Source organism: Rhinopithecus bieti, unplaced genomic scaffold (genome assembly GCF_001698545.2).
Source record: "Rhinopithecus bieti isolate Rb0 unplaced genomic scaffold, ASM169854v2 scaffold_11161, whole genome shotgun sequence".
Classification (NCBI taxonomy): Eukaryota; Metazoa; Chordata; class Mammalia; order Primates; family Cercopithecidae; genus Rhinopithecus; species Rhinopithecus bieti.
Genome location: NW_016806937.1, coordinates 1,954,371 through 1,977,604, shown reverse-complemented (window position 1 = coordinate 1,977,604; position 23,234 = coordinate 1,954,371). Strand labels below are relative to the sequence as shown.

At 56.4% G+C, this 23,234-nt stretch overlaps 1 protein-coding gene across 2 annotated transcripts; it reads right to left on the bottom strand.

The window, feature by feature from the left end:
* Positions 1 to 622: 622 nt before the first annotated feature.
* KATNB1 (katanin regulatory subunit B1) lies at positions 623 to 22,347 on the bottom strand. 2 transcript variants are annotated; one of them, XM_017878890.1, is made up of 20 exons: positions 22,195 to 22,347; positions 20,772 to 21,077; positions 16,251 to 16,381; positions 13,594 to 13,711; positions 6,887 to 6,987; positions 6,509 to 6,550; positions 6,086 to 6,169; positions 5,755 to 5,870; positions 5,236 to 5,307; positions 4,908 to 5,058; positions 4,569 to 4,759; positions 4,317 to 4,447; positions 3,848 to 3,898; positions 2,849 to 2,916; positions 2,600 to 2,719; positions 2,344 to 2,493; positions 1,960 to 2,036; positions 1,811 to 1,885; positions 1,401 to 1,517; positions 623 to 1,059 (listed from the first exon to the last, which is right to left on the bottom strand). In XM_017878890.1, exons 2-20 carry the CDS (start codon positions 20,809 to 20,811, stop codon positions 927 to 929), a joined length of 1,968 nt encoding a protein of 655 aa, XP_017734379.1. In that variant the 5' UTR covers positions 20,812 to 21,077; positions 22,195 to 22,347; the 3' UTR covers positions 623 to 926. The 2 variants fall into 2 exon arrangements, with proteins under 2 accessions (XP_017734379.1, XP_017734380.1); XM_017878891.1 differs by lacking the exon at positions 22,195 to 22,347 and adding an exon at positions 22,034 to 22,163 and having other exon boundaries at positions 624 to 1,059.
* Between the last annotated feature and the right edge of the window lie 887 nt (positions 22,348 to 23,234).

Here is a 23,234-nt window from a genome sequence, read left to right as displayed (position 1 = left end):
GGGTTACTGCTGGGCACCACCCACTGCCCACCCTGTGCCCACCCTTTGCTCTGGCCTTTTTCCTCTTCAGTGAACTGGCCAGAGGTCCGTGCCACCTTCCTCCAGTGCCGAGGACCCTGACCACCCCAGGGCAGGGCCGTACCTGGTCCCTGCCTTGGGAGCAGAAGGGGGCCCACCTGTCGCAGTGACCACAGAGCGGTGGACCCTTTCCCGCCAGCCAGTGCTGGGGGCTCCAGCAGGGAATGACAGCTGATCAGAGCCCTGCTCAGAAGAAGGGGCAGGTGCCTTCCAGTCCTGCCCCTGGAGGCGGCCTGGGGGTGTCCATAAGACAGCTCGTGTGTGGCTGAGGTGGGGAGGACCGGCTGGTGGGGCCTACCCCTACATAACCTCAACACCCAGTGGTGGAAGGGTGGTTGCTGCCTCCCTTTCCTACCCAGTCTGAACTGGCTGAACTGGTGCTGTCCCACAGGCCTGACTCTCTGCTGCCCCCTGCTGGCCACATGGCCCGGAGCCCCACCGCAGGGCTTGGAGGGGGTGTGGCCTCATCTCAGAAACCACGGGGCAGGCACTCCTGGGCCGCCGGGAGCCCTGTGGCCAGCAGAAAACATTCCCCGCAAGGAAACCTGGGAATAGTTACAAATTTAATAAAATTTGCCTTATAAATTACAGCAGCAGCCCCAGGGCTCAGTTCGCTGCCCCAAGAAGCAACAGTTGGGCAAAGCTGGGCAGCTATTGCTGGAGAGAGTTGTCTCAGAGTTCAGGGCTGTAGAGGTGGCCAGGGACCAGCGTCACCTCCTCCAGGACGGCCACAGGACAGCGGCAGGGGCCAGGCAGAGGCTCATGGGCCACTAGGCACACAAGGAACAGGAGTGGGGGTCTGAGGCCAGGCCCTGAGGGCAGCGAAGAGCCCCTGCCCACTGCGTTCCTCAGTCCAGACTGGCCATAAGCAGGTGCAGCTCGCGGAATGTACTGCCGTGGCGGCCGCTCAGGCCCGACTTGCTCTTGACCAGGCCGCTGATGCTCTTGAGCTGCTTGTAGCAGAGCCGGCACTTGTGCAGCCTGTAGAGACGGCAATGCCTGAGGGGCCAGCTGGCACCACCACCACCCCAACCCCAGGGCCTTTGCTATCCTAACTGCTCCAGCCCCTCCTCCCAGGGGAAGGCGGAGGCCCAGAAGGGAACTACTCAGGCCCTGCCAGGGATTGTGGGCACAGCCAGGCCATGGAGGAACCCAGCTCTGGCTAAGCCCACCCATGCCCTGAGCCATGGCCCCAGACCAACACACCCTCTGTACTCTGTCCCAACAGGACTGTCAGTAAGAGGGGCCAGGGTCTCCAGGCCTTTGTCCCCTCACCTATTGTGGCACCCCTGCCCCCAACACACGTGCCGCCTGGCCCTCACCTCTCCTCCCTACTGATATCCACACCCACGGAGGGAGGGGCCGCTAGCATGTCCGTGATGAGGGGCAGAAACCGCTGCAGGATCAGCTTCAGGGAGGTGCAGCCCGTCTGGACATAGCTTCAGGGGGAGATGGATGAAGTCACAGATGGACTCAGGGCCACAGACAGAAAGAGAAACAGCGAGGAACAAAGGAGGAGAGGGGCAGACACAGACACACAGACACACACACAGACACACACACACACACGCCTGTTTCCACTCCCACCTCTGGACCGTTGAGGGGCAGCAATGCTTCACAGCCAGCTCACAGGAACACCCAGGCTCTTGGGGGGCCTTCCCATGGTCCAGGAGGAGGCTCCTTACCTCTTCCCTCCCCCTGCCTGAGGCAGGCATGGCTTCCCCACACGCACCTCTCATATTTGCTCTGCAGAAGCTTCTCAATCTGTGGCAGCACCGTGGTGCACAGGTCCAGCTTCCACAGGGAGCTAGGAGAGGCCAGGACATGTTGCCGTCAGCCCAGCCCTGCCTCTCCACCCACTCCCCCTCGGCAGCCACTTACGCTTTCTGGTTGACAATGTTCAGGAGGTCCACCACCACCGACAGGTCGTTGATGGCCACAGCGGAGTCCACCGACGTCTGTGCAAACAGAGCACCGTCAGGGGAGGGGCAGGGGGGGACAGTGTGGCCCTGTGAGGGTGAGGGTGGGGGCACGAACGTGAATGTGAGTGTGCTGGAGGGGCTGTGGGTGTTTACAGCACTGCACCTAATGCAGTGAGTGTAAGGCCAGGCATTAAACAGGTGCTCACTAAACGGCAGCCGTGATGATGACGATAGGATGGCCTATCCCACATGGGTGGCCTCTTCTTGTTCTGCCTCAAGCCTGGGCAGGCAGGTGGCAGGGGCAAGGGGCAAGATGAGACCCTGGGCGACGGTGGGCGCTTGCCTTGATGTCGCCCGTGGTCCACACAGCCCGCACGGTGTCCAGGTTCTTGTGGCGGCTGGTGAGCACCACACACATGGTGTCGTGGCCTTTGCGGATCTGTGACATGGCATCCTCGTCCACCAGCTCGGCCTGCTGGGGGATCTTCACAGCCTGTGTGGGATGGGCACCCAGATGCTGCCATGGGAAGAGCCGGCAGCAAAGCTCTGCTCTCGACCCACAGACCTCCACCCATGCCTCACACTGGGCTCCCACTCACAGGCAGGAAGTCGGAGGCCTTCAGCCCGATGGGCTCATTCCGGGTGGCAGGGATGATGGCAGGCTCAGCCTTGGGTGCAGGTGTGGAAGCAACCACTGGGGGCCGGGGCAGGACCTCCGGCTGAAACGGGTGTGAAGCTCAGTGGGTGCCAGCCTGGGGCCTCCCTCTCTACCTCCCAACACGAGGGACCCCCAACCCTGGGTCAGGACCCTCTCTAGGCCCCACACCATGCTCCCTCCATGGACGTACGTTTGGCACTGGGAACTGCACATCCATGGCAGAGCTGGGCTTTGCTGCCTCCTTTGCTGTGGCTGCATCTGGAGGCAAAAGGAAAAGATGACTGGGTCCGGCCAGAAGGGCCTCAGGGCGGAGCTCTGGGCAACATCGCAATGGGGACGGAGCAGGAGCGTGGGGAGGCGGCAGGCCAGTAGCATGGGGGCTCCAGACGACCTGGGGGCAGGCCTGGACCTGCCTCCTCCCTCTCCCCGAACTCAATCTTAAGTCTGCCTGTGGGTGGGACCCAGGGGGCTCTAGGATGTGGCTGTCCTGTCCCTTCACTGGCATGTATGTGGAGGGGGCTGGGATAAGTGACTGGCAAGATGGAAGTGGATCTCCTAGGAAACCCAGCCTCCAGAAGACGGCAAGGACGGTCCCTGAGGGAAGGCCAGGTGGAGGGCAGGGGTACTCTGCAGGACAGGGGGCCCCACACCTGCCCCTTCTCCAACCACAACGCAGATCATGTTTTCTCCCTTCTTAATCCAAACCCCAGCTGAGGCCTTGTGGGCCTGACCTCTTGCTGGGACTCACCCCAGCTCCCCGCCTCTCAGCTCCCTTCCTGCCAGAAGCGCTCCCCTCTCCCTCTTCTTGCCGGCCCCCAGGCCTCAGCAGTTGTTGGGCCTCCTGAGAGCCTCCCGATCATCCCATCTACAGCAGACCCCATCTAAGGTGGGCCCCCAGTGACTCCTCTCCATCCTCCACAGCCCGAGTGCCCCCGGCAGGCCCGCCCATGTGGTGGTGTCTATGTCTGTCCCCCACACACCAGGGCACAGGCTCCTTGGGAGGCAATGTCAGTCTTGCAGGGACCCAGCACATAACAGGTGGAGGGCAGAGACCCAGGGGGAGAGGCTGTGGGTCGTGTCCTGAGAGGGGAGGTTCCAGGGAAGGGGCTTGTCCGGAGGACTCACAGGGAGAGAAGATGAGGGACAGGGGGCATCAGAGACCTTAGGAAACCAGGCTCACCCAACTCACCGTCCTCTGGGGGTGCAGGGAAGGGCTCACTTCTCCGGGGTGGTGTCCGACCTGCAGAGGAAAGAGGCCCCTGGCTGTGAGCGCTCCTGGCCAGGCCACCTGGGACCCAGGGCCCTGTCAGAGTGCGGGGGACAGAGGGTAGCTCCCAGGCATGCGGCTGCAGACTGTGGACCCTGCTCTTGGTCCCAGGAACCCTCAGTCCTGCCCCTCCCAGCCCACTTGTCCCTGGCAGGGCAGGGACTGAGACCCTGAGCAGCTGCTGGGCCGCTGCTGGGGAGTGCCCAGGGCCCCCTCTCAGTTCCATCAGAGCGCAGCCTGGCCCAGGGAACATGAGGACAGGGCGTGGAACCCAGGTTGGGTTAGGAAGAAGCTAAAGGGACGTAGAGCCACAGCAGGCCATCCTGGAAGGACCCCCAGCCTCCCTTTCACCGATGGGGATGCTGGGCTGGGGGCGGGAGCCCGGCCTCACTGATGCTGTTCTTGGGCTGAAAGATCTCGTTGTAGTCCTCGGCGTTCTGGATCTCTGCGCGGGACTCGCGCTCGTCCCGGTCATCCTCGCTGCTGGGGCTGCGGCGCTCGCTCTCTGAGTTCTGCTTCACCCTGGGGGCATGAGGCCAAGCCCAAAGGAAGCAGGTGCCCTGTAAGGCCCAGGGCTGGAACTCCAAGGCTTCCCCTATGACAGGCCCTCTCCTGTGCCCCCTAAAGCCCCCCACGCCCTCACCTCTGAGGCTTGCTGCAGGTTGTGCTGGGCCGCTCGTAGATGCGCCGGAGCGGGGCACTGGGGTTGGGTGGTGGCTGTGCCAGGGGCCGGTGGTCCTGCACAGGGTCCCGGGCCACCGTGCCAGTCCTGGTGACACGTGTCAGATCCACCACGTAGGAGGAGACGTTGCTCTGGGAGAAGGCCACACCTATCTGCAGGAAGCAGAGAGGTGGGGCTGGGCCTGTGAGCTGAGGGAGCAAAATCCCAGCCCCAGTGTGGGGGTAGGAGGAAGGGCCTGGGCTGGAGGGAGGCGGGTGGCCCCGTGGGAGTGGGGGGCGGTGGGTGCCATGGCTGTCTCACCAACTGGTCATTGCAGATGGCCAGGTCGGCCACCTTGCCCCAGTTGACGAGGACCACATCAAAGCACCGCTCAGGTTCCCAGCCGTAGACACGCAGCGAGTCCTGGCAGCCGCTGTACAGGCAGCAGCCGTCGGGGTTGAACAGGACACTCCTGGGCCAGGCGAGACATGGCTGTGGGTCCTGTGGCACCCAGCCTGGTCCCCACCCCGAGGAACCCAGAGAGCCCGGGGCAAGGAGGGCACAGCAGCGGAGATGGGAAAGGCCCACCCACAGCCACACTCCGCTGCCTGGGAGAAGCGCTGGGCCGCCCACCCCACAGCCTGCGTACCTGACAGGCCCAGGCTCCCCTTCGATGCAGCTCACCACCTGGAACTTCTCTAGGTCCCAGAAACGGATTGTCCTGCAAAGGTAGCCAGGCTGTGCTGCCAAGCCTATGCCCCTGGGAAGCCAGCTTCTCTCCAGAAACCTATCCCCCAGGGCAGGGCCACCAGGAGCAACGTCTGGGGCAGAGCTGGCCCTGACTTTGCAAGGGGGAGGCTGGGCCCAATGGCCCTGGCCCCAGGGTTGGCCCCAACAGCCATCAGCCTCCCTGCCCTATGGGGCCCCGCTAGGTGCCTTGGGGCCCAACCTGCCCATGAAGCCATAGACCTGGGACACTGAGGCCAGGGAACCAGAGCCAGACGAGATGGACCAGGGTCCAGTCCTGGCTGGGCTGAAATCCAATTCAGTCTACACAGGATCATCAGGCATATAACACCCCAGACAGTGACAGACCGAGAGCAGAGACGCGCAGAGGGCAAGGTGGTGAAGGACAGCAGTCACGAACAACTTGCCCGCTCCTCCTCACCTGTCAGAGCTGCCAGAGGCCAGGAGGTACTCGTTGGGGTGAAACTCGACCACATTGACAGGCCCCGTGTGACCAGGGAACTCAGACATCATCTTGCCAGCAGTGAGATCCCAGAGCTGGAGGCAGGGCAGGGAGGAGGTCAGGGCGACCAGGCATCTTGGCTACCCACCCTCTCTCTAATCCAGGCCAAGCTTTTTATCCACAAGCTACCTTCCACTTGGGATAGGCTTGGGACATGTGAGCCTGATCAGGAGGGAGGTGAGGACTCAGCCTGGTGTGATCAGCAGCCCCCAGCCTCCAGCCCCCGGGCCCAGGTCAGGCTGGGAGCTACCTTCACGGTGTGGTCATCTGCGGCCGACGCCAACCACTTCCCATCGGGGCTGAACCGGAGACACCGCACGGCCTGGCTGTGCCCCTGAGGGAGGACACAGCATGAGCTCACCCTGGGATCCTGGGCCCAACAGACCTCTCCCTGCCTCCTCACTCCTATGGGACCCCTTCTATGTAACGACACCGGTTATCCGCCTGGTTCTGTGTGGAGCAGTTTGATGAACGTGACTCTAGGGGATTCATGGAGAGCCAGGGGATCCAGGTGGGCCACCCATGGCACTCCTGCACGGCTCCAGATCCATGTTTTATGTTCTCACTCATGTGAGACAGCCGTCCCCTCCATCCCCTGCCGAGGTCTGGGCACCACGCCACACTCAATTGCCTGCAAGGTGCTCATGGAGTCACTGACAGAGCGCATCCTTACCCTGTATCGGAAGACACAGCCTTTCCTCCTGATGTCCCAGAGCTGTGGGGGTGAGAGAAGCAAAGGGGCAGAGTCAGGAGAGGTCATGACTGAGGCCCAGAGCCACGACTGGAGGAAGGTGTGTGGCCGTGAGCAGAGGGCGGGACACAGGCTTCTCTAGGTTGTTACTCCCCACGGTAACAAGGACAGAAACTGCTCACTAAGCTGGCATTCTGAGCAGAAACGTCTGGCAGATGCCTGCCACCCACTTTCCCTAGGATGATGCAGATGTGGCTGCAGAAAGGGAAGAGGTCCCCTCAGCGGGAATCCAGCACTGAGGGCCGGGCCGGTCCTGCCGCAGGCCCAGCAGGAGACACGGGGCATGGACCGGCCTCTCACCTTGATGTTCGTGTCCTGGGAACCGGAGGCTACGAACTCGCCGTACGGGTGGAAATCCAGGCTGCAGATGTTGGCTTTGTGTCCCATAAGTGTGCGAAGAACTGACAAGAAGGAAAGCAGAGACAGTGGCTAAGAGGCAAATGAGAAGGCTGGCAGAGGAAGGGCTGCTGTGGGGATTTGTGTGTGCGCTTTTGGATTAACTGCACAGAAAACAGAACAGAAAAATAGAACAATGACACGTATTTTAAAACAGGAGGAAATAATCAAGGGTCCCACCACCCTAACAAATGAATTTTCTTTCCTTTTTTTTTTTTTTTTTTTTTTTTTTTGAGGAGTCTTCTTGCTTGTCCGGCCCCAGCCTGGAGTGCAATTGGTGCAATCTCGGCCTCCACTGGCAACCTCCAGCCTCCCGGGTTCAAAGCAATTCTCCTGCTCAAAGGGCCTAGCCTCCCAAGTAGCTGGGATTACAAGCATGTGCCACAACACCCAGCTAAGTTTTTTATAGTTTTGGTAGAGATGGGTTTCACCATGTTGGCTGGGCTGGTCTCCTGACCTCAAGTGATCCACCCGCCTTGGCCTCCCAAAGTGCTGGTATTACAGGCGTGAACCACTGCGTCCAGTCGACAACTAATTTTCCTATATTTCTCTTGAGAGATGACAGCCCTGTGTTACCTCAAGTCTGCAGAAATTGTACCGCACTCTCCCCAAAGACTGTGCCCCAGTGGCAGCAGAGCCAGGGAACCACCACACTCAGTTCAGGCCCTATGGGCATGCAGCTTATGGTTTGCAGGGCGCTGAACCCCACCCAAGACAGCGCAAGGAGAGAGAGAGACCAGGAGAGGTTCAAGCTGGGAGAGAAACAGCTTGGTTGGAAAGAGAAATCCAGGAAGGCTTTATGGAGGAGGTGGTATTTGAGTAGATGTCAGTGGGTGGAGGATAAGGGATGCACTGTTAGGTAGATGGAGGTGATGGGCAAAGGCCCTAAGGAGGGCAAGGGGAGGGCATGGCTGGGGTGGCCCTGGTACACACACCAGTCTTCTTGGGTGACCCCTGTCCATGGGATCTTGAGGATGGTTGTGAGGACACACTGAGGAGCAGTGAGAACTGAGAGGATACAGGGAGGACACGCAAGGACCAAAGAACTCCCGGGGTGGGGCCTGATCGCCTCCCGCTGCCCTAGGAACCACATCTCCCATCCTTTCCTTGAAGGTTTTGCAGGCATCTCCATGGCCAGGAGCGGCCCAGCCTGGAGGCAAACCTTGTGTGTTTCAGGGTGTCTTCCAGCACCACTCAAATTTGTCTCATGTTTCCTGCTTTTGGAAAGATTTATAATTCACTATCTGAACAAAACTGACCATCCTGAGTGGCGGGGCCAGGAAATGTGGGAGTCCAGCCATTCTTAGTTTTGAACCAAGGTGCAATAGGGTGCCTTGTGAGGTGATGAGCTCTCTGTCAGAGGAGGTATTCAAGATTCCATATATAACACTTCACTGCAGAGTCGAGATCCAAGCACTGGGTGAATTAAATGAACTCTACTGTATGATCTTCTCTACCTCCAAAGTCAGGATGTAGGCTGTGGCATCAGACAGTACTGGGATCAGCCTTGGCTCCAATCCTCACTGGTGGTGTGACCCTGGCCAATCACATACTGTCTCTGGGCCTCACGTTGGGTCACAGAATGGAGTAAACAAACAGACATAAAGTGCTTAGCATGGGCTCTGCACATGGTAAGTGCTCAATAAATGCCAGTCGTAATTAGTCCCATTCACATGTCTTCCTGCACAAGGCCTGCCTTCTGCTCTTGGCTGTCCCGCAAGCTGGGCCTTCTCTCCTCCTCCCCAGGCCTCAGTGCCCCTCTGCAGCTGGCCCTGTCTGGCACTGGAGCTGGGTCTGGACACTTTCACATCCCTCTGGAGTCTGTCGAATGCATATCCAATTCACCTGCACCAGAATCTCTGCAGCTGTCCCTCCTTGCTCCGTGTAGCTATCAGGTGCTGCTGGGGGCTGGGCATTGCCTCCTGGCCAAGGAGGCCACGCTAGCTCCTGCTCCAGTCCACACCCGCTCCCAGCCCACTCAGCCTGGATCCCACAGCAAGGCTTCTAAAATTCTGCCCTGCCTGGAGAGGATGTGGAGGAGTCCCACCCTGTGTGGGCTGGCAGCATGAAGTGCCGGCCGCCCTCCTGTGGGATCCCGTGGGATCCCCTGCGCTGAGCCACCCTCGCCCTCTGGCTGCGCTGTGGAAAGCAGGCAGGACCACATTCTTCTGGCCTGACTCCTGTCCTTGCTCTTCTATCCCACGAAGGCCTCTGATGCCCACATTCAATCATGGGATCTAGGAACTGCAGAGTGGAGGGGCCTCCAGGGTCTGTCTGTCCCATACAGGAACCCCCATGGCCTCCCAGGTGAGCACATCCTTAGCCTACATCTGAGCCCTCCAGTGATGGGTGGCCTTCCAAGGCAACCGATATGACAGGCAGCTCTCTCTCTTTCTCCCTCTCTCTCTATTTTTTAAATAGAGACAGGGGTCTCCTTTTGTTGCCCAGGTTAGTCTTAAACTCATGGCCTCAAGTGATCCTCCTGCCTCAGCCTCCCAAAGTGCTGAGATTACAGGTGTGAGCCACCATGCCAGTGGAGCAGCTCTCTTTGGAACCTTTCTACACCTGGGGCCTCCATTTGCCTGTCTGTCACTGTCACCCGAGCTCTTGCAAGTGGGGGTGGAGGAGGCCAGAGGTCTTAGCTCTACCTGCTATGCTGAAGGCAAGTTTCTCTTCCATTCAATGGCACAACAGAGAGCACTGGGATGGGATTCCTGACGCCAGGATTCAAGTCCCAGGCTCTGCTGCCTGCAACTACCAGGGCTTTCCTAAGTTTGGTGCCCTCCCTGGGCCTCCATTTGCCCATCTGTCAACCTGGCTGTCCATCAGAATCACCTGGAAGCTTATTAAAATCCAGATCCTGGGCCCACCCCAGTACTGAGTCGGGTTCTCTGAGGGTGGAGTCTGGGCTGTGAGTTTGTAATAAGCTCCTTGTGGAGGAGCCAGCCCCGGCTGTCCGGGGCCCAGGAATCCAGCAGTCTTTATTTTTCATTTCTCAGCCACTTCAAGGAATTCCTCACATTTCCCTTATGAGCAAAACAATTGTGGCTGAGAAAGCCTGGACAGGGGGCACGGCGCCCTCGGTTTCTCTCTTCTGTCTCTTGTTCTTCAGTGAATACTGAATGGCTGGTGCCCACACGCTGGGATTCAGGTCCAGGGAGCTGCCCGCCTTCTGCCTGAGCCTTCCCACCTTCTCCATTAGAGCCCAGCCATCCTGGACTCGCTCCTCCCTGGCCTGCTTGAGTTCAGTGACACCCAAGCACAGCATGCCCTGGTGTGACCAGGCAGTGTGATCACGTGCCGAGACGCAAAGCCTGCAGTCCTGTTTGTTATCAAAGAGGTCCTGGGGCTCTTTTGTTCTTAAACTGACCATCACTGAGTAGGCAAGCATCACTGAAGAGGCCTGGGTGCATCTTTATTGAGTACCACCTATACAGAAAGCCCACTGTTCCTGAGCAAAGGGAACCTTGCCACTGTGTATGTGTGGCTCATGGCTGCTGCACTGCTGCCAACATAGAGCACAAACCAAGGAGAGGCCCAGAAGAATCTTGAAGTCTCAGCCGGGCCAGAGGGGCTCTCTTCTGGAAAAAGCAGCCTCGGCAAAATCCACATTGCTGCTTCCTCTCTAGGGCTTCAGGTAGGTGGCCTCCTGCCTGGCACGTGGGATGATCCAACCAAGGCTGTCAAAAAGCATCAGGCAATCCAGGCACGGTGGCTTATGCCAGTAATCCCCGCACTTTGGGAGGTTGAAGAGGGCAGATCACCTGAGGTCAGGAGTTCAAGACCAGCCTGGTCAACATGGAGAAACCCCACCTCTACTAAAAATATAAAAATTAGTGGGGCATGGTGGTCCGTGCCTATAGTACCAGCTACTCAGGAGGCTGAGGCAGGAGAATCACTTGAACCTGGGAGACAGAGGTTGCAGTGAGCTGAGACTGCACCACTGCACTCCAGCTTGGGTGACAGAGCAAGACTCTGTCTCAAAAAAAAAAAAAAAAAAAGAAAGAAAAGAAAAGCATCAGGCAAACAGGTCTCATTTGGACCTCACAGTGCTGGCCTACATGGTATTCTGAAACAAATGTTGAGTGAGCTGTCAACATTTTTAAATGGGTGAATCCACATGAATTTCCAGATTTCCAGCCTCTCTTGAAAAATCTGTAGAGCTGGCACCACCTGCCAAGGCACCGAGGCACAGCACAGGAGCAGTGGGCGAGACTCTCCACTCAGCCCAGAACTGAGGGCATGAGTTTCCAGACCACAACCGCAAGAAACCAGCGATGACCTAGCACAGGGTGGAAACAGACCCACCCCAAGGCTCATCACACCACAACACTGGGACAAAGACCCTAAAAGCCTGCGGAGACAGAGAGAAAGGAAAGAAAAGAGAGAGAGAGAGGAAAGAAAAGAGAGAGAGAGAGGAAAGAAAAGAGAGAGAGAGAGGAAAAAAGAGAGAGAACGTGGAATGAAGCCAGTCCCCTGTGAAGGATCTGGGATTAGAACAGCACCAGCCCCTCCCAATAGCAACGCTAGAACCTAAAAGGCAGAAGAGCTGCACCGTCCAAATTCTGAGGGCGATATTTTATTGCCAACATAGAACTCTACACTCAAACTCATAAAACAAACACAAAAGCAAATGATGGGGGTAGAGGCCGGGCGCGGTGGCTCAAGCCTGTAATCCCAGCACTTTGGGAGGCCGAGACGGGTGGATCATGAGGTCACGAAGTCAGATCGAGACCATCCTGGCTAACACGGTGAAACCCCGTCTCTACTAAAAAATACAAAAAAACTAGCCGGGCGAGGTGGCGGGCGCCTGTAGTCCCAGCTACGCCGGAGGCTGAGGCAGGAGAATAGCGTGAACCCGGGAGGCGGAGCTTGCAGTGAGCTGAGATCTGGCCACTGCACTCCAGCCTGGGCGACAGAGCAAGACTCCGTCTCAAAAAAAAAAAAAAAAAAAAAAAAAAAAAGAGGAGGGGAAACAAAAAAATATTTTAGCCATGGAAGGTCTCCAAAACTATGCCTTCCCAGCACCCTTTCTCAGTAAGCTACAAAAGAATGTGCTCCATCAAAAAGAGGGAGAAAACCAAGAAAGGTGGCGGGGTGGGACCAGGAACAGCAGATTAGAGAATTCCCCGGAGAAGAGACACGGAGGCCCAGGATGACAGCCGGGCTGCAGGCCTCTAGGACCAGAGGAGAGGCTCTGAGAAAAGGCGCCTGGATTATGGCAAGGGTTTCAAAGAAATAGGAGGAGCTTTACTCTTCTGGCAGAGAATCTGGGGATAAATGAGTAATACAGACATAGAAAACACACAGATTAAAAAAGAAAAAAGAACAACTATTAACTCCAGGGAAACCAAGTTATTAAAAAGAAACAGTCAGCGGTAAATGACACGCGTCCTTACGTTATAAACACCGCTTATTGAAATGGTGCTACTGGGAGGGTGGGAGGAGAAACACGAGCGATAGGGCTGGGGGTGGTGCCACGAGAGAGCTACATTTTCATCCTCTACAGTAGGAAGAGAATAATGTGTGTTTTTTTTTTTTTTTTTTTTGAGATGGAGTTTTGCTCTTGTTGCCCAGGCAACAGTGCAATGGTGCGATCTCAGCTCACCACAACCCCCACCTCCTGCCACCTCCTGGGTTCAGGTGATTCTCCTGCCTCAGCCTCCCAAGTAGCTGGGATTATAGGCATGTGCCACCATACCCAGCTAATTTTGTATTTTTAGTACAGATGGGGTTTCTCCACGTTGGTCAGGTTGGTCTTGAACTCCCAACCTCAGGTGATCTGCCTGCCTCAGCCTCCCAAAGTGCTGGGATTATAGGCGTGAGCCACTGCGCCTGGCCACGATGTTTTTTAAATAAGAAAATAAAGAAACTGTGGTATAACCATGTGGTCTAGAAAGGTGGAGGCGATCAGCAAAGCGCAGACGAAAGCACAGAACGTTTCGGCTCTTGGAGAATGGGAAGGAGTGGGGCAGAAGTTTCCTCTTTCCATTGGAATTAACTGCAGAACTACTGGTATTTGAGGTTTTAAATTTTAGGCTATGTACAGCTTCCATACAGATGAAAACTAAATTAAAACAGAGCACAAGCAAACAGATCTGGCCATTCCAGGCTGCCTGATGGCACCAGGGAGCCAAGGCAGAGTGGGAACCACCTGGAGTCGGGGTACAAGCTCCCTGGTTCTTCACGGATGTCCCACACAGCCACCTCACTCATTCACGTGACCTGCAGGGCCCCTGGCCACATGTGACGTCCCTCTAGGTTCTAAATACACACACACACACACACAGATGCAGACACACACATCCAAACACACACACATCCAAACACACACACACACACACACACACACACACCTGCGCATCCCCCAACCCACACGATGGTTCATGCAGACATTTTCCGGCAGGCCCTCAGTGCCAGCTGCTAGAGGCAGCAGTGTATGTCAATGCCAGGCTAATAGGGGTGGAGTGGGTGCCACACTGCCCGGTTAGTGCTCCAGGAGCAAAGCAGCCAACCTAGTCCAGGCAGGCTTCCTGGAGGAAGTGGCACAACTGCAGAGCCTGAAGACTAAGGCAGGTGCGCGTGCACAGGAGGCAAGCTCGGAGGCCTACTTTTGGCAGCTTCCAGGTCCCAGACACGGATGGAGCCCGACTGGGAGCCAGCCACGATGAGCTCCTCGGGGGTGTTGAGGCGGACGCTCTCCACTGGGGACGTGTGGCCCGTCAGGCTCTGTGGAGAGAGGGCAGCAGCTTCAGGACACTGCTGAACAGACCCCCGCAGTTGCCGCCCTGAATTCCAGGTCCCCCGGAAACACTTCAGCGAGAAGTGGCTAAGGCAGGAGAGGGCGCCCCATGGGGCCACAGCGGAGCCCTCCTGCAGGCCCTTTCTGAGCAGCTACTCCTCTCGCCCTCAGCTCTCAGGGCTAAAAGTGGACAAACCCCAGTCATCCCCCCCACCACCTCCCTCTTCCTCGCTGTGCTTCTGACATGGGCGTCACCTGCAGAAATGGCCCTGGGCCTCTCAGAGGGGAGTGACTGGCCAAGATAAAGCGATGCTGTCCCTTCGGCCCTAAGTCAAGCAACCCGCCCCTGCTCTATTCCCCTCTTCACTCTGCCCCACACAAGCCCCTCAGCGAGGAAAGCCACAGCAGAACCAAGGCCTGCCTGGTCCCGGGCACAAATCTTGCCCCTCTGGAACCCCGGCTCTCCCAACTGCTCATCCCCATGGAAAGGAGAGGGCTGTGGGGGTTGGAGGAGGGTGGAAGACTTTTCACTGTGGACCCTCTATCTTTTGGATGTTGAGAGGAATAAGTGTATCCCATACTCAAAAACAAACAAATATAAATCCAAGTGGACGGCCTGCAGGGGGACAGCGTGCACAGAAACCCCAAGGAGAGAGAGACCCCGGCAGGCTGGAGGCACTGTAAGGCCTGGGAGGCTGGTGTGTGTGAGCCAGGGCAGCAGCCCGGGGCGAGACCGGCTGGGGCCTGACAGCTGTACCTGGCATTCAAAGACAAGCCTGCAGGCCAGGCCCCAGACGGTTGGCCCCGTTTCTCCGGGGGTCGTGGCATGTCCTATCTTTGGTCAGTCATTGGTGATGCTTTTTCAGCTTGTGTATGCTACTACTTTGGCATTTCAGGGGGGGTAGAAACACACATTTGAACCCTAAAAGCAAAGTAAAACAAAACATTTCAATTCATCTTTACTGACCCCTGGCACCCTTGCTGAGGCTGGGGTGGATCTCAGTTCTACCCCTGGATCTCAGAAAAACAGAGGTGATTAAGTTTCTACTAAGAAATGCATCCTTTGCCATATTCTTTTTTTTTTTTTTTGAGATGGAGTCTCGCTCTGTCACCCAGGCTGAAGTGCAGTGGCACAATCTCGGCTCACTGCAACCTCCATCTCCCGGGTTCAAGCAACTCTACTGCCTCAGCCTCCTGAGTAGCTGGGACTACAGGTGCCTGCCACCACGCCCGGCTAATTTTTGTGTTTTTAATAGAGACGGGATTTCACCATGTTGGCCAGACTGGTCTCAAACCCCTGACCTCAGTTGATCCACCCGCCTCGGCCTCCCAAAATGCTGGGATTACAGGTGTAAGCCGCTGTGCCTGTCCTATTTTTCTTTATTTCACCAAGAGTCAAAACAATGATACTTCCCTGATTGGCAAGGGATGGGGGGTGGGGCATGGAGGAAAGAGCAGGTTCCGATGCTGCTGGTGAGAATGTAAAATGATTTCTGGAGGGCAATTTGGCAATCTGTTTTGAAAGCTTTAACAAAAGCACACACCCTTGGATTGAATGCAATGATCACGGATCTGCTCAAGGATCTAGGTGGCTGAGGATGTTCACCACAGGGTGGTTTAGCGGAGCCAAAAAAAAGCCGGAAACAACCTCCATGCTGATAACAGGGTGTGGCTAAGATAATTACAGCTCATCCCTACAATGGAACACCATTAAATCATTCAAAATTATGTTGTAAAAGAATACTTGTTGACACAGGCAAATCCTTACAACATTGTTATTTTTAAAAATCAGACTGCACAAGAGTGGCAGTGTATTTTTATTTGTGTGTGTGTGCTTGTATGAGTATTTGCGTGTATACATGTGTACATGCATGTACAAGTGTGTACACATGTGCATGTACACGTATACGTATCTGTCTCAGCATCTAGAAGGACTCAGCCCAAAACACCAACTGTGGTGGCCTTTGGATAAAAGAACTATATGTAATTCATTTTGTGTTTTCTCCTTTATGTGCTCCTATCTGGTAAACAGTTTCTAGCATTGAACATAGCTGCATAAATAGTGGGGAGATACTATTTAAGAACTCGCTTCCTAACCAGCTCCAGTCAGGTCCCCTCAAATCCTCGTTGGGGAATGAAGGCTGGGAATGAATTAAAATAAACGCCCACATGTTGCTGCCACGCAGGCAGATGGGCAGGTGGGAGGGGAGGGGTATAAGTCTTTTGGCTCAACCACAGGCCCCGGGCTTATTTTAACCTTCTCACGCAGCCTGCCTGGAGTTCTTAATAGTACCACAGACAGGTGACTCCCTCACTCCTGAGGGCTGGCCACTGTCCCAGCCACGCTGGGCTGTCCTGCGCCTCACTGAGCACCACACCTCCTCCACCCCTGGGCTGGGCCCCAGCGGATAGGGGGCCCTGGGCTCAAGAGAGCCTGAGAAGCTGCTCACTCTTCAGCCTCCAACCCCTGTCCCTGTCCCCTCCCCAGGCCCTTGTCCTGACCCCCTGCTGGCTGTCGGGGCTTACCATGATGCAGTTGGGCTTGTTGATGGACCACAGGTTGACACGGCAGTCATCCCCGCCTGTAGCCAGCAGCCGCCCGGAGGCTTTGCCCAGCACCAGTGAGGACACATTGCTGGCATGTGCAACGATCTCTTCTACACAGGGAAGGAGAGGGAGAGGCCATCAGGGGGGCCCGATGTGGCCTTGTGAAGGAGGGGTGACCCTGCTCGGCTACCCGCTCCAGAACCTGAAACCCAGTGGAAGGCTCTGCCTCCTTCAGCTCCCGCTTTGGTGCCCACCATGAGCTGTAGGACCAGCAGACAGGGCAGGGCATGGGCCTGAGATGGAAATCACTGTTTCTCAACTTTCATCATGCCTGTCCTTCTTACCTTTAGACTTCACGATTGTCTTCCTGTTTCTGCACATCACTTGGTAATATTGACTAGTTATACTCAATTTTTAAAATTGACTTGCTATTTTTTATTAGCTTGGTCTTAGGCCATATCCATGAAATTACAAGTTTGATATACTCATGATACTCTTTCTATGATACAAAAAGGAAAACAGTTATTAAAATTTAAAAAAAATTGACCCATGCACTGCCTATGCACCTCTCAGCTGCTGCTTATGTGGACATGCAAACCCTGCTTTGGAGAACACACTCTAAGAACAACTGAAGTCACCTCTAGACAAGCTGCCCCCAGGTGAGCCTGCACGGGGCTGTGGCTCAGATTCAGAATCACGGATCAGGTTCTGGTCTGAGGTCTGCGATCTGCTATTGCGTGGCCTTGGCTACCAGGTCACCTGTCCTCTGAGGGCCTGGCTCCTCGTCTGGAAAGTGGGGATACCCATGGTGCCTGCTCACACCTGATGCTAAGGACTCCCTCAGAGTGTGCCTGCGTGCTGCTTAGTAGCAGGTGAGGGCTCCGTGACGTTGGGCAGGCTCGGGGCTAGTCACCATGAGAGAATGGGCATGGGGGCCCGGGCAGGCACCGGAGGGTGGGCTTCATGAGGAGCGGGCAGGAGGTAACAGACTGAGCAGCCGGGGTGGGGGTGAGGGCTGACCACACAGAGGAGGAAGCCATGAAGACAGCCCAAGGTCCCTGGCCTGGTCAGTGGAGATGGCAGGCATGAGCCTCAGAGGGCTCTACAGGGAGCAAAGCACAGGCAGGGAACCAAGAGGCAGCCAGGGCCTCGGAGCCCATCCCTGTGCAAGCTCCTTCTGGAAAGAAAGAAGGAAAAAGACAGTTCTCCCTACACAGGCCAGGGGAAAACCCCAAGGTGCTGACGCCCCGAGGCACCCGGGAGGCCAGCGTGGGTGACGCCAAGGAAAAGGGTGTTGCAGCCACGGTGCTCCACAGAGGCTCCTCCTGCACCCCAGCTCCAACTCCACCCTGCTTGGGTGTCTCTGCTGCGGACTTCAGACCACAAGGAGGTTGGGAAACTGGGTCCACGGAAGCTGCTTGCCAGAAAGCCGGGCTCCAAGGGGCCACCAGGAATGCCCAGGGGACAAGTCGCAGGCTCAATCTCACCGATGACACCATGCCTCCTGGCCCAGCCAGGGCAGAGCTGGCACAGGCAGCAGCACCAGCAAGGGCGAGGGTTCCCTGTGGGCCCAAACCTGGGCCAGGGCACCGGGGAGCTTGCCGTGGGGATCCCAGGGAGCTGGGCCCCACTTTAGTCCCATCTCAACGAGAGCCTTCTGTCCTCTGGACACTGTGGGGACAGAAACCTGGGGAGTCCAGCCACAGACATGTGTCTGTTCAAGAGTTTCCGCCCAACCCGGAAAGAGGGCAAAGCACCTTCTCCCTGGCATTCTGTGCCCGAGCCTGGCATCCTCTCCGTGGAGGCACTGCCCACTCCCCCTGGCCTACCTGGAGGGCTCTGTCTATCCCCTGGCCCTCACTCTTCCCAGGGAAAGTGTCTGGCTGGGCCCCACCTCATTGGGCCTCAGGACTGCTGCCCCTGGAGACAGTCATTCATTCATAATATCAGTATTTCCTGGGTGCCCACTCTAGGCCTTGCACAAAATATGCCCCAGTGTGATCAGACGGTGGTGGGGGCGGGAGACTGAGCTGGCAAAACCACAGACTTTGGGGGGAGAAGAATTTAGAAGTTGGGCCCTTCTTGAGGAGCCCACATCACTCCCCTCTAAGGAGCCTGACCAGGGACTGACTGGACCCCAAGGAGGGCGAGCAGAGGGGCAGGGACACAGCACAGGCACCTGCAAAGGAGGCACGGGGCACCACCCCGAGAGCTCCTCCTTCATCCTGGCTTGAAGGACAGCGACCAACAGCCCAGGCCGAATACTTGATTTTCATACAAAAAATGAAAAATAAAAATCCTCAGTGTCTACTGGCAGGCCAAGCTCTGGGAGCACATACAACCTGGGCCCCATATCCAGCCAAAGCTGGGCAACACGGTGTGGTAAGGGCTGAGGATCCACATCCCAGATGCAAGATACAAAGTACTAGGTTTCAACGACCTCATGTGGGCCACGCACCTCTGATCTTCACCAGACCCTGGAGCCACAAGGAGCCAGAGGTCATGTGGCCCTGGGCTCTTCAGAGTTGATTTCCATGGACACCACCATGCACATGAAATCAGCAGCAGTAGCAGATGCCCAACACGCCTGATCTCATTACCTCCTGCTGGCACACTCTGATGGCTTGGCCTTGCCTTTAAGATAAAGCCACGGCAGCCTCAGGAGGGCTGGGGTCCTGTGGACACGTGCTCCTGCGAACTCACTAGGTCTGTGCGGCCCCATGTTCCTCCTGCTGCTGTGCCACTGCCCATGGCCTCCCTTGAGTCCTTCCAATACGTCGAGCCTCCTGCCTCAGGGCCTTTGCGCTTGCTGTTCAAGCAACCTGCAGTATTCCCAACCCACCCCCTACCCCACCCCCGAGTTAACTAATTCAGCTTGCAACTAGAGGAGACACAGAGGGATACAGTTATCCAGTTCCTGCCTGTTGCTCTCCCCAGGCTCTGAGCTCCCACTGTACAGAGACCTTGACGACTTTGTTGCCCAGTGGCTCCCCAGTGCCTAGCTCTGGGGAAAGGCCAGCTGTTGAAGGGATGAATATGTAATCCCAATAATGACAAAGTTACTCTGACCGAAGTGTGCCCTCCTTGGGGAACCATAACAGGGTTCTCCCAGAGCCCTAGAGCTTTGGGGAACAACATGAAAATGGCCCAAACCTCTCACTTTACAAACAAGGAAACAGAGGCCCTGCAAAGAACTTTGCCCAGAGTCTTATGGTTAAATTCATGGTTAAAAAGTGTAGAGTCTTGGCCAGGTGTGGTGGCTCACACCTGTCATCTCAGCACTTTGGGAGGCCGAGGCAGGTGGATCACCTGAGGTCAGGAGTTCGAAACCAGCCTGGCCAACATGGTGAAACCCTGTCCCTACTAAAAATACAAAAATTAGCCGGGTGTGGTGGTGGATACCTGTAATCCCAGCTACTCGGGAGGCTGAGGCACGACAATCGCACGAACCCGGGAGGCAGAGGTTGCAGTGAGCTGAGATCGCACCACTGTACTCCAGCCTGGGGAACAGTGAGAGTCTGTCTCAAAAAAAAGCAAGTGTGGAGTCTTGTCCCAGCTCCTGAAAACCAGCCCAGGGACAGCTGGCAGCAGACAGTGACCAGGTGGAGAGCACAAAAGCTATGCCAACCAGTTACGATAGAGGTGCCAACACGTACGGGAATTCTCAAACTCTGATCTGGGCATGCTTGGGATCCTCGAGATCCTTTCGGGGGGTCTGAGAAGACAAACGGATTTTCACAATAACACTAAGATGGCATCTGCCTTTATGCACTCTCATTTGCTCACAAGCATATGGTGGAGTTTCCCAGAACATCACTAGAGGCCTATATGATTATATACTCTTGTTTGAAAGTGTCTCAGTATCAACTTCTAACATGGTAAATATTGACGATATATAAATCCAACAAACAAAAGCACTCTGGGGTCCTCAATAATTGTTAAGAGTATGAAATCTTTAGATCAAAGAGCCTAGAACCGCTTGTTCAGGACAATGGTGGAAGTGGGCAGTGCCCATCAGTTACAGTCCAAGCCCTGTCTGCAACCCTCTGCCCATCCCTTCTCGCTCCCACTCCTTCCCCCATCCTGGGCCCAAGATGCTTTTATCTGACTGGGGAAGTTTGACTTGTGAGATAGATGTCTGAGAATGCTGTGAACATCTTTCAGGATTTCTCACCCCACTGTCAGCCTAACTGGAAATGCTGTGCTAAGTGCTTTAGGATGTTCATCTTGTCACTTGAATTTCACAGCAACCATAGAATGCAGGCGTCATCTCATTGTATAGACAAGAAAACTGAGCCTCAGAGAGGTTAAGTCACCTGCCCAGTGTCACCCAGCTAAGAAGTGCCACAGTCATGATTTACATCGTGGTCTATTTTACACCAAAGTCCAGGAGTCTCCTCCTGTGCCAAGAACAGGAAACAAAGCTGTAGGTTCAGGCCTCCCAGCAACAAGCAGCTAACAGAATAAATGGGGTGATAAAGAAAAATGAAAACCACTCACGCAACTTCCAGGCTGTCTTCGTGACCACAGGGGTGGCCATCCTTCAGCTGGCTGGCCACCTGAAGCCCCACCCACAAAACAAACTGTGCTTTCCTCGTGGGGTGGGGGTGGATCCCCCCCAGATCCACCAATCAAGTTGGCAGAGAGTTCCCACACATCCAGGCAGGGAGAATGCCTCGTCTTCTGGCTGTGGGCTGCCTCGTGGTTCCAAATCACCCACAGCAGCAACAGCAGCAGCCTGTGCACATCTGTCACGATCCTGGATCATGGGATGTTAGGCTTGAGCCATCTCAGCTCAGTACCAGGCTGCAATACAAACAGAGGTGATGTCATGTTAGAAAATGCTTGGTAAGAGCTATTGCTACCTGGATCACCAAGGCCACTTGATAAAGACTGGCACCCATCAAAGCCACAAGAGCCAGAAGCAAATTGGGTTTGGGAATCTGCAGAGGGGGCACCTCAGGTAGGGTGATTTGGAACACAAGGAAAAAGAAACTCCTCCCAGAGACCAGGATAATGAGATGCAGCTCTGTTCCGGGATGCTGGCTGCCTAAAGTGCAGCAGCCAGCCGCAGTGGGGCGGAGAAGACCACGTGTCTGCAATTCACATAGATTTCCCGGGAGTCGTTGTTTTTGTCTGACGTGTGGGATGTGGGGGAGTGGAGTCAGAAGCTAAGCTTATGGGCCTAGGAAAGGCATCCCAGAGACGGCCACTGAAGTCCTCCCTGGAAAGAATCTCGAAGACGACCCTGATGGCCCAACTCCCCAGCTCCTGGCAAGGGAACCGCTCCTGCTCCCTGAGATTCCCAAGGACAGAGCTAGGAACTAGGCCTCCGGTCTGGGCGTGAGTGGCTATGACTCCTCAACTCTGAAAGGCCACCTCATGGGGCCTCCTACCTCCTTCCCACAGCCACTTCACCTCTTTCCCATGAGCCCGCTCCTCTCCGTCCCCTTTCTCCGGGGTCCCCGGGTCTGCCTCTCTAGTCCTCCGTTCACATCCCCTTTTCTCCCTGCTCCCTGAGTCTCCCACTCATGCACATCCTGCCTCCCGAGCTCCCTCACGTGGCCCCTGCCTCGCCAGACTCCCGTTACTGCCCTTTCCCATATGTTCCCGGGGTCTCCCATTCATTCATTCTCCTGCTTCTCTTCTCCCTATTCATTACCCGTCCTTCTGCAGGCCCCCAGCTCTGCTTCCGGCCTCCCTGGTTTTGCCCCCTCGGGCCTCCACCCCGACCCCTCTGGTCCGGGGGCGGGGGCAGGTACCTCGGCCTCGGCTGATCCTCCCAACCCTCTGCTTGCGGAGTATGGGCTCTAGCCTCCCCACGCCCAGAGCTCTCTGCCCGCAAGCCCGGCCAGCCCCGCCTGGCTCGGCCCAGCCCAGGGCCCACCGTCCCCTCGCCACCTCGTCCCCTTGCCCACTCCACCTGCAGCTGCAGCTCCGGAGGCCGAGGCTCTGCTCCAGGCGCGACCCCCACTTGCCTCCATCCCCTGCCCTGATTGGCCGCTGCTTGACAACCGACCCTCACAACAAAACCTCCGGCTCAGAGCCCCGCCCACCTCGCCTCCCGCACCAATCAGCTGCCGCAGGCGCTCCGCCTCCTGCCAGGACTGACCAATGGAAGTAGGCGCTTCTGCCGCTTTTCCTAAGTACCCGCCCTCTTTTCCTAAATCGGACTAATCAAGAGGAAGGAGCGTTCAAGAGCCGCCCTTTGGCCTCTGATAAACCAATGCAAGCTGCTTTTTCCTTAGTCCCGCCTCCGTCTCAAGTTTCCCTTTCCTTTCCGTTTCCTTCCTCGAACCTAATTTGTGTCTGAAAATTTTTGAGAGCCGCCCTGCAATGGCGGCTGCGCCAATGGCTTGAGCAACCGTCCTGGATTGACCAATCAGAGCCCGCATTATTGGAAAACCAATTACAAGATAGCCAATGGGAAGGAGACTTCGGGGGCAGTGTGAAGCCGCAGGCCTTCCATCTTGGAGTGGGGCAAAACCTAGGGAGGCCTTAGTCCGCATTTTGCCGAAGCTCCTCATTCTTCCCTTTGCCTCCTCATTCTTCCCTTTGCCTGCAGATGGTACCCAGGAGGACTTTGTCCCTGTTCTTTGATCCGGACGCCAGCATGAATCCCCCACGGAAGGTCTAGAAGGAAACAGCCTGATTCCGGAGCCGAGGCAGGCGCTGAGCCCTGGAGCATTGCCCACGCAGCCACTGCCTCGGCTAATAGATGCGTGGGCAAGGGGTGCACCCTGAGGGGCCGCAATCAGGGAATCGGAGAAAGGCCGGCTTTGTGACACGTTGGGCGGGGTGGGCTCAGGGAAGCGCCGTAACCCTTCTCGACTCGGGGCCTCTCGCGTGGCCGCTTAGGAGGGACTCGGCCCCGCAGCTGCCTCTTCCTGTTGCCCAGAGGTTGGCCCGGGCACCCAGAGCTCCTCGAACCTCGCCATTCGGCCTCCAGCCTCTCACCTCAGG

Coding starts and splice junctions, on each gene's coding strand:
- KATNB1 (XM_017878890.1), bottom strand. CDS start 20,811: ATGGCCACCCCTGTGGTCACGAAGACAGCCTGGAAGTTGC. Junction 5,871..6,085: donor CAGATGACCACACCGTGAAG/GTAGCTCCCAGC, acceptor CCCTGCCTCCAG/CTCTGGGATCTCACTGCTGG. Junction 4,760..4,907: donor CCATCTGCAATGACCAGTTG/GTGAGACAGCCA, acceptor TGCTTCCTGCAG/ATAGGTGTGGCCTTCTCCCA.